Source organism: Taurulus bubalis (assembly GCF_910589615.1).
Source record: "Taurulus bubalis genome assembly, chromosome: 3".
NCBI lineage: Eukaryota > Metazoa > Chordata > Actinopteri > Perciformes > Cottidae > Taurulus > Taurulus bubalis.
The window spans coordinates 20,502,009-20,518,591 of record NC_136591.1 but is presented as its reverse complement, the minus strand read 5'-3'; the positions used below and the strand labels follow the sequence as shown (position 1 = coordinate 20,518,591).

The 16,583-nt window shown below is 41.7% G+C and overlaps 1 protein-coding gene across 1 annotated transcript in view; it reads right to left on the bottom strand.

Annotated features, from left to right (window-relative positions):
- Nucleotides 1–527: 527 nt before the first annotated feature.
- The window catches only part of opn8a (opsin 8, group member a), a gene marked incomplete at both ends in the record, with an annotated part of 17,356 nt that continues 1,300 nt past the window's right edge, over nt 528–16,583 (bottom strand). The window contains 4 exons of the mRNA XM_079215711.1: nt 528–557; nt 2,298–2,585; nt 9,546–9,871; nt 11,432–11,725. Coding sequence (XP_079071837.1) covers nt 528–557; nt 2,298–2,585; nt 9,546–9,871; nt 11,432–11,725 — 938 coding nt within the window. The remainder of the gene's footprint in view (nt 558–2,297; nt 2,586–9,545; nt 9,872–11,431; nt 11,726–16,583) is intronic.

The following is a 16,583-nucleotide window of genomic DNA, read 5'->3' as shown; positions in this document are numbered from 1 at the left end:
AGATCAAACAAACATATGCATGTGCACTGAATGTATAAACAAATAAACAAAACAAAAACATCTTTGCTATGTCAATATGAGAAGAACAACAACTATTTCAATCCAACAAAATATGACCTGAATTTCTAAGTTCAGGGACACAAGCTGTGGAAAACAGAAAAGGAAAAGATAGCTATTTAAATAAAGTATTTATTTATATGTACACACAGAAACAAGTAGACACAAGTGCATTGTCATGACATGTTTGTTCAGGGTCATGCAGGTCGTTCCATAATGCAGTTATTGTGAACATTTCAATTGATTTTCTCTGTGTTCTGCAATAGGACACAACATAAACACATCAGACAGGCGTCCTTTCTCCGAGCTCTATAATTGCGCACTTTGTGTAGAAATTAAATAAATCAAACCAATGCCGCAAGACGTTCTTCGTGCGCCCGTTGACCACGAATGGCGGGGTGAAACGTTTAAAGCGGAGGAACTCCAAGGAGGACGCCATGGGAGCTGAGAAACTCTCATCACAAAGTTCATCAAAGACGGAACACATAGTTGTCGGGAGGCTGAAGGGAAGGACACACTCACAAAGAATTACATTATCGTGTCTCTCATGCAGCTCTCGCTCCGCTTTCTGTAAACCAAATCCACATTTTCTTCCTCCTCCCCCTGCAGTGACCTTCCAGCTTGAACTTAAACAAACCTGGTAGGGTTTGTTTCAATCCCATCCCCCGTCCCCCACATTTCAACGAGAAGATTGACACCACCCTCATGTCTGTGCATTGAATATGTAGCTTAGTTTAGCTTGGTTTACTAAATAAACGAAATAACGTCTTCATTAGACACTCTGAGCAACAGATGTAGTATCACGAGCAAGAAGGTCCACTGTGGATGGGTGACAGAAACATTGGAATAGTACTTCGGGGACCGGCGCTCACATCCCACGACAACGTGTTGTTTGGCGCCCAAGAATGAGCACGAGCTTCGGCTACGTCCGTAGCTGATGTTTCGTTGCAAATAATACTTATTTTAAGCCAAACTCTTTGTTTTGTTGCCCAGCCAACATTAACCATATGCAAACCCTTCTGCTTCGAGATACAACAGACTTCTGCTCAAAGTGTGACCAGTCGGGATGGGATTGCGTTTAGGGCTGCAACTAACGTTTATTTTAATAATTGATCAAGCGGGTGATTATTTTTTCGATTCATCGATGAATCGGATAAAAAAACAAAAAAACATTAATTTCCAACCCTTTATTCAAAAACAGAACTGACAGAGCAAAAAATCTTCAGAAACTGCAAACAGGTTGCTCCTTGAACATCCCTGATCTGTTAATTAAAAAAATAAACTAAAAATGGACTAACACAAAAAACATACACATGTATGCTTTACATCTGCCAAATGTGAGCCCTTTTTACTGTAATTGATCTCCTTGGAGCAGAGGCTGCATTTAGCATACCCTGCCTTATCAATATGTATGAAATACTGGCACAGAGGGAAGCTGCACTGCTCCTTTCATGTCTGTTTTGACCTCCACTTCAGGCCCAGCTCTCAGCCCTGCATCAAGCTGCACTACATATAGAGCGTCTTCTTCCTTAAACTACATCATTCACATCATCTTATCAACATCTGGGCCACTTATGACCATGACATCACGTTGTTGGCTAAGCCCAACTACGTGATTTGCTTCATTCTACTTTGCAGCCAGATCCGCCGGTGTGCTGGTTTAATGTTAACAAGTGACAGCGTGAACTGAACCAGACCGGGGGTTACGCCATGTTTCATCACGTTACGTTTTTTCCAAGCAAGTTACGTTTTTTCCAAGCGTCTTTTCTCCGTGTCTCACTCCAATCTCAGAAACACTGGCAGGCCAGTTGCTCTGCTGCGCTCTTTTTTTTCTTCTCCACGACTTATTTAATGTCGTAATAATCGCGCGACACAACAAATCGATAATGAAATTCATTGCCAACTCTTTTGATAATCGATTTTTATCAATTTTATCGATTCGTTGTTGCAGCCCTAATTGCGTTGTCACGTTTTAACTAGTGAGCTTCAAGGGTGCCGCAGGTGGATTTGTTGTTATGCTTGGACAGCGCTAAGCTAACCGGCTGTTTGCTCTCGCTACATTTTTACCAGATAGACATGAGCGTGGAATTGATCCTCTTATCTCTTGCGTGACAAAGGAACTTCCCCTTGACAACTTAGGAAAAAGCGGCCAAACAAGAATGCAGACTGAATCACATGTTTTAGCCCAAAGGCATCATCTGACTCACAGACTGTCTGCCAGCAGCTCCCATTAGACCTACAGGACTGGTTCCACCCTTGAGCGTCCCTCCTTCGGCTGGTGAATCGGCTCGATGCGGACAACAGAACACCTGTCTCTGAAGGCGTAGGAGCTCCTGCCACGAGGCGCGCTGGAAGATGAAGTATATGAAAGGGTTGTACACGGTGGAGCTCTTGGCGAAGAGGCACGGCAACAGGGTGACCAACGGGGTGATGCGGCCCTGTTCCCGGGAGTGAGACATGCTCCAGAAGCTGACGGCCACGTAAGGGGTCCAGGCAAAAACGAAACCTGAGCTGATCATCACGGCCATCTGTAATCAAGGAGAGCAAACATAAATGTGTGGGGGGAATGAAGAGAATACAACAGAAAAGGGAAGAGGGAATATGTGAGTTCAGCAAAGGAGACTAGAGGAAACAGATGACAGCAAAACAGCAAATAAGCATATTCCTCCGCAGTATTTCAATCTATAGAAGCAACTAAGCCGCTTGGCACTGATGTTCATAACTATAATTAGATATCATTGCGTTACCATGGCTATAAGGCCAAGACAAAACAGCAGGCCATCACTCTCAGGGATGTAAAATCTAGATGAAGTAATGCTAGATGAGCTACAGTCAATTTATTTGGCCTTGAGTGATTTGACTTTCAGTTAGTCTACGTGAGGAGGGAAATGAACAGTGTGGTGGAAACATGATCTCTTGAGTCACTGGAGCAGAGGCAGAAGAGTTGAGAATTGTAATTTGAGCTTTCTAATGAACAGACGAAAAAGTCTTCTGGAACACAAGTTGTAAAGAGTGATTCTTTATTGCTTGCAAGCGGAGAGCAGTTTACACAAGCACGTATCACAGGGACAGAGGAAAGGACTCACACGGACCTGTGTTCGTTCTTTGATATTTAAAGGTTCCTTTTCCTGTGGGGGCGGCAGTACTATTCAAATAGCAATTTTCACCTCCCGATTTCCCCTTGCAGTTTATATAAGAATTGTACATTCGTACTTTGTGGGAAGCAGTGTGATGGTTATGAAATAAGTATAGAGCGAAATGGTAAATTCATGGAACATGTCCTCGATGGAACACTAAATAAAGAGCGATGAAGTAGATTACATGAAAGGCATCAATTGAATTCATTCAAGCGTCCTTCTTCTTTACTAAGTCCGCCTCTAAGTGAAGAGTCGGACTTTCAGACAATCGAAACAGATGCATTGACATCAGGTTACAAACCTGGCTCTCGCTGATTTATTCTTAAACAATTGGAACCTATTTGGTGAGAGAAAAATACATTTCCGTGGGAGAACAAAGTGAATGTTATAGGTACCGACACGCATTCAAACACACTCACTCTCTCTTAACAGTCACTTCCGCGGGGCATACGCTCCTACGCAAACAAATCTGTTGTGTTCACAGGCACCTCGAAGTGTGAAAGCGATGACCGGTGGCCGACCCCGAGTGCTTTGTCGAGCTCAATCAGCCGATCAGCGAGACGCTTTCCCCTTGGATCTTTGTCAAGCCCTCCTCATTTTCCCTGCAGTCTCGTCACCTGTAGCCTGACCCAGACTGTAACGACAGACATTCCACTGACCTTTGACTTCATTTTCTAACCTGCTCCAAAAAACTCCCGTGACCTAAATCAATTTGATACCCTCGTGGATATGCACGCATGACAGTAAATGCTTGAGGAGAAATTTAATATGTATGCGTAGATACGGCACGCCATTAGAGTTTTATAGAGTAATGAGGCACTCAGCTTATCCAAAGCGACTTACATTTTTGCTCTATACACCGTAGACCAGTGTTTTTCAACCTTTTTTGAGCCGCGGCACATTTTCTACAATAAAAAAATCCTGCGGCACACCAACAACCCAAAAAGTTACAAAATGTCATATTGTAGCATAATACAGCATATATGGTAGGTAATTATTATTAATGTCCCATTGTAACATAATACAGCATATTGTAGGTAATTATTGCACTACCTACTGGCATGGAAGAGTATTCAGTGTTTCAAGTAAACTAGATCACTTTGTTAGAAAAATGAAAATAAAGTTATGCAAAAAATAACTAATATTTAGTTACTACTAAATAGCGTAATGTGGAAAACAATAAGCTATTTTTTTGCAAAACAAAACAGAATGAGTGCAGATGTGTGAGCATCACGTTGTATCAGTATTAGTGGCTGCAGTGAGCTATTTTCCTCTACAACTCTTTTATAAACGAGGTTGTAGATTTGATATGGACACTCTCAATTCATGCTCCATGTTGAGAGACACAACAGCAGAAAGCCGACTTCACGGAGATCTCATAAAGATCGGCTTGTGGCGAAATGACAAGAATCGGCGACTCGCGCATGCGCAAGCGTAACCTATAAACGGCGGACGGTGAACATTTAAAATCAGCATTTCCTCTTGCGCCCCACCTGCAATAAATACCTCCCCAGTTTGATAAATACTGACTTAAAATAAATATGGTGTTCATTTATTTCAATGACAACCACAAAGTGTGCAGGCTTTGTTACTGCTATGTGTTTTTCGGGCTTTTGAAGGATATTTCCAGAGCCTCTCGGTATGCAAAGTCAGAAACGTCATTTATGGAGTTCCAGGCTGCAGGCTGTTGGATGTTTGTCTTGACCTGCAAACACATGAACTGTTGGGCTTTAAAAGTGAGAGCTCATAGCTTAAAATAGTGAAAGCTGCAGCAGCAAATCCCGTTCTGAAAAGCACGCTCGCTGCTCTCTCTCGCTCTCTGTGTGCAGCACATGCACGACACAGAGCAGAGAAGAGTTGTAGACGCGACCCAGAAATGACAAGCTGTGTGTAGATAAGATCAATAACATACGGCCGTTTAGTTTGTTTAATAGCAGAACAAGGTGTAGACCTGTTCTATATTACTCTGCCAGCCACTATATTGCAGGCTCAGACGCTCAACAATGGAAAATCATTTGCGGCAACTAAATAGTATTTTTTTGGACCAATTAAGTGAAATTGGACATTTTCCTACGGCACACCTGACGATCTCTCACGGCACACTGGTGTGCCGCGGCACAGTGGTTGACAATCACTGCCGTAGACACAGCAACGGGGAGCAATTGTTGTTAGCATGAAGCAGGGGAAAGAGTCCAAAGTAAAAAATAAAACATCTAAAAATAGCTGTTTAACAACTTCTATAACCCCAGTAAAGCCCCAGCCATTTTTTCTCAACATTTCCGAATGGTTTGCATACCCATATTAAATACAGCATATCTCCTCAACCACAAGGGCTATTTGAATAATTTCAAAAGGTTTAATATACAGAAAACACTTGTCAGAAAAGTTAAGATGTTCATATAGCAGTATATGTGTTACTGGTTTATTGGTTGATGATAGAACACAAGAAAGAAAAACGTATTTTTAATTATGCATATCATCGCTTTCTATAAAATAGCACTATATTTTAAAAGTATCTCTGTAAAGTTTGACTTTGACTAAGTGAAGATAATATTTTTAGTGATTAATTTAGTGCAGATTTTGTGAACCGCATAGGTCAGGGGTCGGCAACCCGCGGCTCCGGAGCTGCATGCGGCTCTTTAGCCCCTCTGTTGCGGCTCACTGAGGCTTTAAAAAGGCTTTTTTTTTTGTCCAGTGGAAAAACTTTCAAAGGGAATTCCTCTTATCTTGGAGTTTTAGGTAATATTGGGTCACTAAAAATCGAAATAAATGTTTAAATATTTCTTTAACTAAAATGTGCGTCACATCCTGTCACGTAGCTGTCAAGCCTCTTTCCCTGCAGGTGGCTACTCGTGATTCAGAGCTCGCTAAACTATCAACGAATAAATAAATAAAAAAGAAAAGTCACGGAGGAAAGTGAAGCGTTTAATTCTGCGTGGACATATTCATTTGCTTTCACTGCCAACGATGCTGCTGACCTGTCTGCTTGATATGTGGCGGGAAATTAGCAAAAAAACAAAAATGTTGAAAGACTCTTCCAGAACAAGCATCTGCTGAAAGGTGTCAAGCTGCAGAAGAGCAATTCCTCAACTGCTGCAGTAAACTGAGCAAAGTAAATATACTTTCAGGAAGCTGATCAAGTCTCCAGACTCCAGTTCTGTCAGCTCATGAGACACTGAGGCGTCCGCTATAAAGACGGATCCTCCTCCTCCGTTTGCAGAGCTCACGTAGCAAAAGATATGCGTTTAAAATGTAAAACTCACGTGAAGACAGGGATCAAACCTGCTACCTTGTGATTACAGGGCGAACCCTCTACCACATGAGCCACATTTATAGACAGTATTCAATGTTTGCATAGTTGTGCTTTTAATGGGCCTTAATGTAGCCGACACATGACTATTTTTTGTCTCCTCTTCATAAGAGTTTGATAGTTATAAACAGGTAAAATAGCAATACAACGTCAAAATTTTTCTTTATTCTTGTTCTATAATTTCATAAATACAACAAACTATAGTTTTTTGTATATATAAAGCTTCAGAAGCTGTGATCCCTTCAGACACATTTTTTTGTGTGGATAAAATGGCAAAATGGCTCTTTGGATAGAAAAGGTTGCTGACCCCTGGTATAGGTGAAAGCAAAAAGGCCCTAACTTTCTTCCTGGACCGTGGATGCCTCTGGTTCCACAACAGAGGGGCTCTGCTTAAGCAGATGCACCAATACACACCGAGTAAGTATCGTTTCATCCATAAGTAAGTCATATTCAGTTTTCTGGCTGGAAAATAATGCAATTTTGGTTTTCCGTAGGTCGTAAACTATCCAGAAAGGTGCACCAATCATATGTGGCATCAAGGTAGGGATATAAAAAAAAAATGTTTTCATAACTTGGGGAGCTCTCTCGAGTCACTTTCGAGTACTTTGAGTCATATTTATGGTGTATGTTAATATGTATGGTTGAATTGTGTTATAAACATGTAAAACATACTTATATACTCTTGTAATGCCGTGTTCACACCGGACGTTCACTGCGGCAGTGAGTGAAACGAGGGTGTTCACACCAGACGCGAAAGATCGCGTCGCGAAGGGGGCGTGGCTTAGCTCCGTTGCTTGTCTCTGTGAGAGACAAGCAACGGAGCTTTCATTTCTGCTATTGACCATGGAATAAATAACCACTAGTTCTGCTTTATACTTGTTGTGGAAGTCCCAAACATGTTGGAACATAAAACGCCCTCGTATTTGGGTTCATAATATCATCCGTAGCCGCACACAGCTCGCTGGTTCGGGCGGAGCAGCAGCAGTTTCATTCAGGAACGGCAGAACGGCGGTGATGCCGGGCAGAGCTTCTCAACGCTGATTGGCTGCCGCAACTTTCCGTCACGCGATTTCTCCGCCGGAGTTGGGAGAATTCAACTCATGCGAATTCGCGTCGCGTCCTTCGCTCTGTTCGCCCCAGGTCAAACGTTCTGTTCGCGCCGCCTCAAACGCGTCTATCTCGCCGCCCCGCGAAAAAAATGACTATTCGCGGGGCGGCGCGTCTGTGGAAAAAGACAAATTCGCGGCGCGTCCGGTGTGAACACGGCATTAGGCCAGGCTGTGCGGATTTTTTGCTGTCACATCAGTGGCTATGGTATCGATTCATGGGAGTACGAGGACTTGGAGAGTGAAGAAGAGCTCCTTCTGGGGTAGTACATAAACTGAAAAGTAACAATGACAAGTTGCTTCAGGAGGAATCTCTTAGAAGCCAGCGACTTCCTGGAGTTTTCACTGGATGTGAAAGGTCAAAATTGAGATTGATTGGTAATCTTTTTTTAATTGGACTGAGCCATGCTGGCTATTTGCCCTATACGCTGGATATTATGTATCTTATATATACTTGGCATGGAGACACAAGAGTGGTGTCAATCTTTCTGAGTGGGATCGAATGAGCTTGGGGCTGATGGCCAAAGATAGAGTAGGAGAGTCAGAACGTATTGAGAGATGGACGAACACATTGTTGGCCTTGGTCTTTTCATGGGATTTGTTCAGTGGCGGGCCATCACGTCCTGCTAAGCCTTCTGTGCTGGCCTAAACAGAATCACATTATAGCTATTTTATAATGACTTTTTTTTATATAATTAAAAGTTATATCTATTTTATAATTTCATTGTTTTTCACAAATACACTACATGTATTATAATTATTTTTCCTTATTTGCTTATTTTCTCATTGCTCAGCTCCTGTCTTGTCTGTTCCTCAGCTTCTGGTCGGCAGCTGTTAAGCTGTTAAACAGCTGATCCACTGAATTGCAGGTAGAAAATCCACGGCCCGCCACTGGATTTGTTGGTGTAACAGGGTGTGTGATTCAGTAAACGAATTGGCTCACAGGTGCCTTCAGTTTGTAAATGACAAATGTAGCAAATTCCTATAAAATTCTCTATCATAACCGAATCAGAACCATTTATTTGCCAGGTATGTTACACATACGAGGAATTTGTCTTGGCGGGTGGTGCATACATTAGATAAACAACAACAATCAACACAGTGCAATAGAAACATATTACATTTACAATAGAATATAAAATAAAGTGCACAGACAAACAGATAACAGTACTGTATACAAGTGTGCTGTAGGTGTATGTGAAACTGTAATGTTATAGTGACGTTTATTTAAATATGAGGTATCCATCCAGACCAGCTCTACAGAAACAGCCTCCCGTCCATCGTTTCTCCGTCAAACTCCACTCTATGCAGTCGAGAAAGTTCTTCCACCTTTCAGTTTCAGTAGATGCAGCCGGAAATAATAAAAAATAAAGCCGGCTGCATCCTTTAAGCACTTTTTCCCAGGGGCCTTCAAAAGCTAAACCGTAATCTATATAGTCTCCGTTGTGTGTTGTGTGTTTATTAACTGTACATTAACTCAATCAACTTGTCAGAACGATCCCGCTTACTTTGAAATCCCTTTTATGTTCACGTTATTCTAGTGGATCTGTGCGCCTGTCAAATGCCGCTTTGCTCAGATATTTGCCTTAACATTGATGTAGTCATGGTGTGATGTCTATAAATATTCAGCTTTCTAAAAATATTCAAAAGAACATAAACCAGACTGAAGGTCTACAGAAATGTTATATTTATATATTTATATCATATCTCTTTTATTGCTTCTTTCTGTAAAGCAGGTTGTGCTGATTTAATGAGCTACATTATTTGTTGCTGAGAGTATAAATATACATGTTTGCAACTCTCACATCGATTGTCTTTGAATACAGGTCAGGACTCAGGCCTTTGAATCACTATCTGCATTTCACAAATGAGGTTTCAATCAGGGAAAGACAACTGAAGGACAATACAGTCAATACAGCGTTGTCTCATACTTACAAAAGTGATTTTCTTCTCTATGTTGCCATATTGAAAATCGTTGCTCCGGATGGACTGGTAGGCCCTGTGCAGCTTCCACGCAATGCCAAAATAGGTGAAGAGGATGACAAGACAGGGGATGAATGTGCAGAGTAGAGACAGAGTCATGATGAACGTGGAGTGGTTCAGGGACTCCCCGTAGCCGGTCCAGTCTATGGAGCAGGCCAGTCCGAACGGCTCCGGCCCGTAGCTTCCCCAGCCCAGCAGAGGAAACGCGGCCCACAGGCTGGCATACAGCCAGATCACACTGATCACAATACTGATGGTTTTCCTCTGAAACTTGATGCCTGTGCACAAAGAATTTTAGATTCAGCTGAGTGAATATTATGGCACTATTTATATTTGTATATTGTAGTATTTCTGACTGCTATCGCTTGTTTTAAAGTGTTTGCACCATAAAGCAGCGAGACAGCGATTGTTTATATTGCCTCTTTCGGCGGGGCAGCATGCAATGAGGAGCCTGATGCAGGCTGAAGCGGGGTATTCGGTTGGATTCAATCTGCAACCTGGCTACTAGATGGCACTAAATCCCACACACTGCTCCTTTAAATCGTGTGTGCGGGAACATCCAATACAGGCGCAATTCTGATGGATTCTGGACTGCGTTAATTGCAGATCTGCATGGATGTGACTGGAAGTAAGTAGTCGGCTGGTAGCCAAAGCAGCTCATGGCTCAGTGGTTGGCAGTGGGACTGAGCTAATGCTAATGCAGGCAGATATAAGTGTGACTTTACTTTTCATCTAGTTGGCTCTGATAAAGCGTATAGAAGCACTCAATCATCAGGGGATCAGGGCGTTATCTGTGGGTAATAACGGTGGAGGTTTGAAGCTCAGTGGGTTTTCAGAGCAGATTGTGGAGCCGTTGACACGCTGCCGCCTACCATTATGTTCACACAATAATCAATTGCACGAATAACCTTTGGCCCAGCGCTCTGTTGAGTGTTTACTGGCGTCAGCATGCAACGTGCCTGCAAACGGTCCACCAGCACACCGCCAAGGACCGTTCTTCTGCTTTATTCCCTGTTGTGTTAATTATCGCGGCATCAGGCTCTGATGTGGGGAAGTCTTTGTATGTCTTGACGTTATAAGATTATAGGATCAACTAGCCCACAAGGGAATCTGCAGCATACCACGTGGCTTTAGACTTAATGAAACCTGGATCTTAAACCCCCTGTGGATGTGCTTTTGATATATATGCAGTTTGCTGTACTTATAGATTACTTAATCGGCATCTTTAATCTTTGTTGTTGTGTTTTACTTTTTCTTTAGTTTAATTTGCTTTACTTTATTTGTTTACCTTACTCTTATTGTTATTCTATTCTATTCCGCAATGGTGTCAGTATGATTTGTTTTATACATAATAATTTGTATTTTATTGTTCATATCTGTATATATTTTTATTCTATTGGGGGTTGTTATGCTATTTTTCTTTTGTATTCTTTAATGAGACTCTGGCACAAGAATTTCCTTCAGGATTAATAAAGTCCTATCTTATTTTATCTGACCTTACTGTATATTGTTTGGCGGGTTTCTACAAAGATTTGATCGGGAGTTAGTCAAACAATATCAGATTAATGAATCACGGCTGTGAAGATCAATCAAGTACTGCCTGCTAAATTACTTTGGCTCATGTTGTGCATTGGATCTCATCAATAATCCTTGTCAGTACACTGGAAAGGTTTAGGATTGATGATAGTCTGAAAGGCTTCGAGACAATTAAGAAAAAAAGGTTGGGGCCTTGGAGAAGATTTGTCTGCCCAATCTTAGCTGCATTGATTTCATGAAGCCAGCTGGTCTTTATTTACAAAACTCCATTCTCCTCTAAATCCTGTGTGATATTATACTACCTGTCCTTGGTAGTTTTCCCGTTACCAGGTACCTGACCGTCCCCATCACAGCCAGAGTCATGATGCTGGTTATGCTGAAGATCATGCCCAGCAGGCCGTAGTAGAGGCAAGAGGCGTCGCCTCCGATCCACGCGTGGTTGAAAGCCGAGGCGATGGACAGAGGGTACATGCAGAGGGCCATGCCGATGTCTGTGACAGCCAAGTTCACCGTCAGCAGCTCAGGAGCTTTGAGCGCTGCGGGGCGCCGGGCTGTGCTGACCAGGACCGCCATATTCCCAAAGACAGACAGGATGGCTGCAGGGAAGAACAGGAGAGACAAACAAAACTAATTATGAACCTGTCTCTAAAGGGAAATTTGTTTTTATCCTACCCGTCGGTGGAGGTCAAAAGGTCAGCAACAGAACTCCCACTGTAAGGACGCTTCCGTGGTAACAATGTCCAGAACAATGTCTGAAAAGGTTTGACAATGGGTTCCAGCTTCTCTCTGCAAACATGTTACTGGATTATAAACTCTCGACAAGCCACAGCTCAAGTCCTCACTAATACCAGGAAAGTGGATCACATCACTCCAGTTCTGAGGTCTTTGAACTGGCTTCCTGTCCAACAAATAATTCACTTTAAAATCCTGCTGCTGGTTTATAAAGCACTCAATGGTTTAGGACAGGTGTCTGCAACCTTTCCTATCCAAAGAGCCATTTTGCCCTTTTTTTGCTCTGAATCACAAGTAGCCACCTGCAGGGAAAGAGGCTTGACAGCTACGTGACTGGATGTGACGCACATTTTAGTTAAAGAAATATTTAAACATTTATTTAGATTTTTAGCGACCCAATATTACCTAAAACTCCAAGATAAGAGGAATTCCCTTTGAACATTTTTCCACTGGGCAAAAAAAAAAGAATAAAATAAAAACGTCTTTTTTTCTTTTCTTTTTTATGGTGCAGTCCCATGTTAAGTGCATCATCCAACAACCTGTTTACACGATAGGCAAACTGCAGGGGGTCCAGCAGGGGCTCCTTCAGGTGTGTCAACACCAGTCTCTCGAAAGATTTCATGACCACAGACGTCAGGTTGACGGGCCTGTAGTCATTTAATCTACAGGCCCGTCTGTGATGGAGGATTTGTTGGGCAACCGGGATGATCATGGAGTGCTTGAAGCAGGAGGGGACTTCACACAGCTCCAGTGATCGGTTGAAGATTTGTGTGAAGATGGGGGCACAGACTTTCAGGCAGGAGGGGGACACCTGATCTTCCTGATCTTCTGTCTCTGAAAGAGCCGACTTACATCCTCTTCGCAGATCCTCAGTGCCGGTGGGGGGTTGGATAGGAGAGGTGAGAAGGAGGCAGAGAGTGTAGGTGGTTGTTTAATGATGCTAATTTGACAGTTAATTTGTGATCTGCTGCTACCATCCTGAGCCCTCAGGTCGCCTGGGACTGGTCTACTTTCTGTTCCAAGAGTCAGAACTAAACAGAAGCAGCGTTCAGCTTTTCTGCTCCACATATCTGGAACAAGGTCCCTGAAAGCTGCAGGTCTGCTGAGACCCTCAGCTTCTTTAAATCCAGATTGAAGACTTTTCTGTTTGCTGTTGCCTTTAATTGAACCATATCAATCTCTGCATCTCACTACTGCCATTTATTTCTTAAACTGCACTGCAACTTTTATTAAATGTTTTGATTCTTGAGTGTTTTTGATGTTTTAATGAATGCTGTTAATTGTTTTTACATCTTGTTTTCTTCTGCATTATATTTTGATGCTTTTAATCGTTTTATGTGAAGCACTTTGAATCGCCTTGTTGAAATGTGCCCTTTTTCACACATCTATTATTTGTTAATTGTTCCTTCATGTTTGACCATAAGTGCAGCATAAACTGTGTTCTTTATTGAATTTTCCAATCATGTAGTTTTTTGGGAGAGGAAAGGGGAAGGTAATAGATTGCTGGTTTTCCACAAATGTAAAAGTGAACCGTATCCACAATTGTAAAGGAGGGAACCAATATTTGTAAAACCTTTAATATAAAAACATTTACATTGTATGCGATTCTAAAAATAGAATTGACTATTAACGACAAACGGACTGCTAATATAATCATGCCTTCTTAGTGAGATTGGTTGAAGTGTTTTGATGTTCACATCATGTATCTCTCCTACAAGCGTATGGGAATTTGATTGATATGCCAAATGCAATATTGTGCTGACATGTGTTCATTATTTAAACAGTCCTCTTAATCGGGGACAAAAAGCACGTCAGGTTTTTGTCCCCAAAGTAGTCCTAATGGATTTTTCTCTCCCAGAGCAACATTACACGAGTGCTCAGCATTCATACCTTATTCATAATCTTCACAATCATTTTTGACTCAACAAGACGTCAATGCTTTCTATTAGCAGATTTGTGACGATTGTGTTCATGAATAAGCGCTTTGAGCCGTGGACATTTACAGTAATTGCTGAAAGTGCCAGCATATTGAAAATGTTCCTTTTACACGGCTGAATACAAAATTCAAGGATGCAGCTCTGTGTTTAATCTCCAGAATTGATAGAGTCATTCTCATATTTGGATATTTGAGCTGTTTCTGCTTTTTGCAGGGAGAATGCCAAACAACCTAATGTCTTATCTGTGAGCTACAGCAACATCCAATTCATTAACAAAGTGCCGGCTTTCCTGAGATCTGACTTACTCGTCTGCAACGATACTTTCAAAGAACTAATAAGATTTTCTGCGAATGCCCCTCAGCATGAACCAATTATTCAGGCTGATGGCCCTTCATATGCATATGCTTAATGCAGTCATTACATGTTAATCTTTTGAAAGAAAAAAGGGTTAGGAGCCACATACATCACTTCCAATCCACCATGTGATTCGGACTCTGTTACTGGCTCAGAAGGTCTCGTGCAGGGAACTCCAAAACATCTATTCAATTAATATTTTTCTTTTGCATTAACGAGCGGTAAAGCCTTCTTGAGGTGATTATTTTGCCCCTCAATGCCCGCAGGGTGAAACTAAACAGAAAGCTTGATTTTTTTCAAAAGAAAATTCAATCAGACACTCTCCTTCACTAGGAACATTTCCATATGTATATGCCGTTCACTTCGATATGTTAGATTTGAAAAAGGGCTGTTGTCGTATACGTGCGCCTTATTTATTCTGCCGTATAGCAACATGGTCTCACGGCAGTTTGTGAAAGTCACCAAACTCCCTGTACAGGGATGAACAATATCCGTTTGTTCTTGTGTCCTTTGGCACAACTTTCTTTTTTTTGCAATGACATTATGTTAAAAATATAATTAGGTTATGGCAAAAAGAAAACTGAGTTACAGTTAAGGAAAACTTCATGGCTTTGCCTTAAAATAACTACGTACAGCTAGGGTTTAGGCAACACAACCACATAATTAGATTACGGAAAACTGTTATGAACAGTTTTGAAAACCACTACCTTATGGTTAAAAAAGACCACAAAAGGCCGTCAGATGGCTAAAGTGTTCGGCAAACAAGTGCATCCAGCAGATTAGGGAGCTACAGCAGCACCCATGTGGAGTTTTCTTTCTGACTACCTGATGAAGGTAACTCTGACATAAATGACTCTAGAAAGCAAAAACATTCAGCTTCTTACCTAATCTGTTCATGCTGGGCAGCTATAGTGTGTAGACTATGAGTTTGTATCCGATTTCTTTGGTGGATATTGCTGCCTACATGACAGAGGGAATGATGTATTAGGTAGTAGTAGTGTTGTGTGACATTTCAATTGCCTGTACAGTATTTGGAATTTGTTTTAATTATCTTTAATGCTTCAGAACTTAAGAGTTATTACAACATGTCTCCAATGGGAACGCAGCTTCCTTCAATTAGTTACAAACATGAGCTGAGGTAATACTCTGTTTTTCAAGTAGTCCCTGACATTAATGTGTTTACTAGTGAGTTGGGTCAATACTTACACTTACTAGCATAATTTAACTTTTAGCGTGTTTTTGCATCGTAGAGTAGCTTAATAAGGTTGCAGGGCTCTCAAGTTTTTAAGACAGGTAAGAGTGACATCTCCTTCCCCCCCCCGAGTGGCACCTCGCTGCAGAACAGGGGATTCGGGGGAGACGTGCTTGATTCCTCCATGGTGAGGGCAGCGCGACCAGGTCATGTTTGCGCGCTGCGGCACATTACATAGCCTAGAGTTTTTTTTCAGCGTGAGAAATACGATGTGTGGCGGGAGGGCGTGACTTAAGACCGAAATGCGTTACAGTCACGCTCAATGCGTGACACTTGAGAGCCCTGAGGTTGTGTAGTTGGTTAACTAGTGGAAATGTTCCCTGGTACGGACAGTTTTTTAGCTAACGGTCCAATAAAAATCCACTTAAAATACTGATATAAATGCTTGTGTAATGTGTTCAGTTGATTCTATGGTGTTAAACTAAAGTCTAACTTCTTACGTTTGTCACGGAATATCGTTTTAATTATTAACTTTAGCTTTGCCTTCACTAGTCAGCAAAAGTGCGCTAACGCTAGTTAACTGTTGCTAAAATGTGTAGTGTCTTCAAGAAATCCAAAATCCAAAGTGCTATAAGTAAGTGTGCTATTTATGTACTACTAAAGTGCTACTTTCTTTATTCAAGGTATAGTCAGAAAAGATTTATCTTTATCAGTTATCTCAACTGCAAGGACAACTAAAAATTAAATAAATGCAACCGCTGAACAGACATATATATATATATATATATATATATATATATATATATCCCCAGTGACAGATGATCCTGATCTTCCTCCAGATCTCCCCACGATGGCCTGTGTACTGATCCTCTACCTGGGTGCTGGATTACCCATAGTGGTCATGACAACACCACCAAGGGACCGAATGGCACCACGGCTGACCAGTTGCAGGCGCCATAGGAGTCATCTGTCATTCATTGATTGCAAAGTGACACCAGCAGAAGAGGAAGTGAAGTGACCGAAACTTCCCTTGCAGGTATACATTTGCACACGCGCACACAGACACACATGTTTGTGTTAGGGCACAAAGAGCCAGTTTGACTCATTCCTCACATACAAAATCGGCAAGGCAAAATAGAGTTTAGTCATGGAAAGTTTGTTGTTGTTCTTCTATCTATCCAGATATTTTCTAACCCTGTTTAAGTTTCTCAAAACCAAGATACAGATTTCTGAAATCTG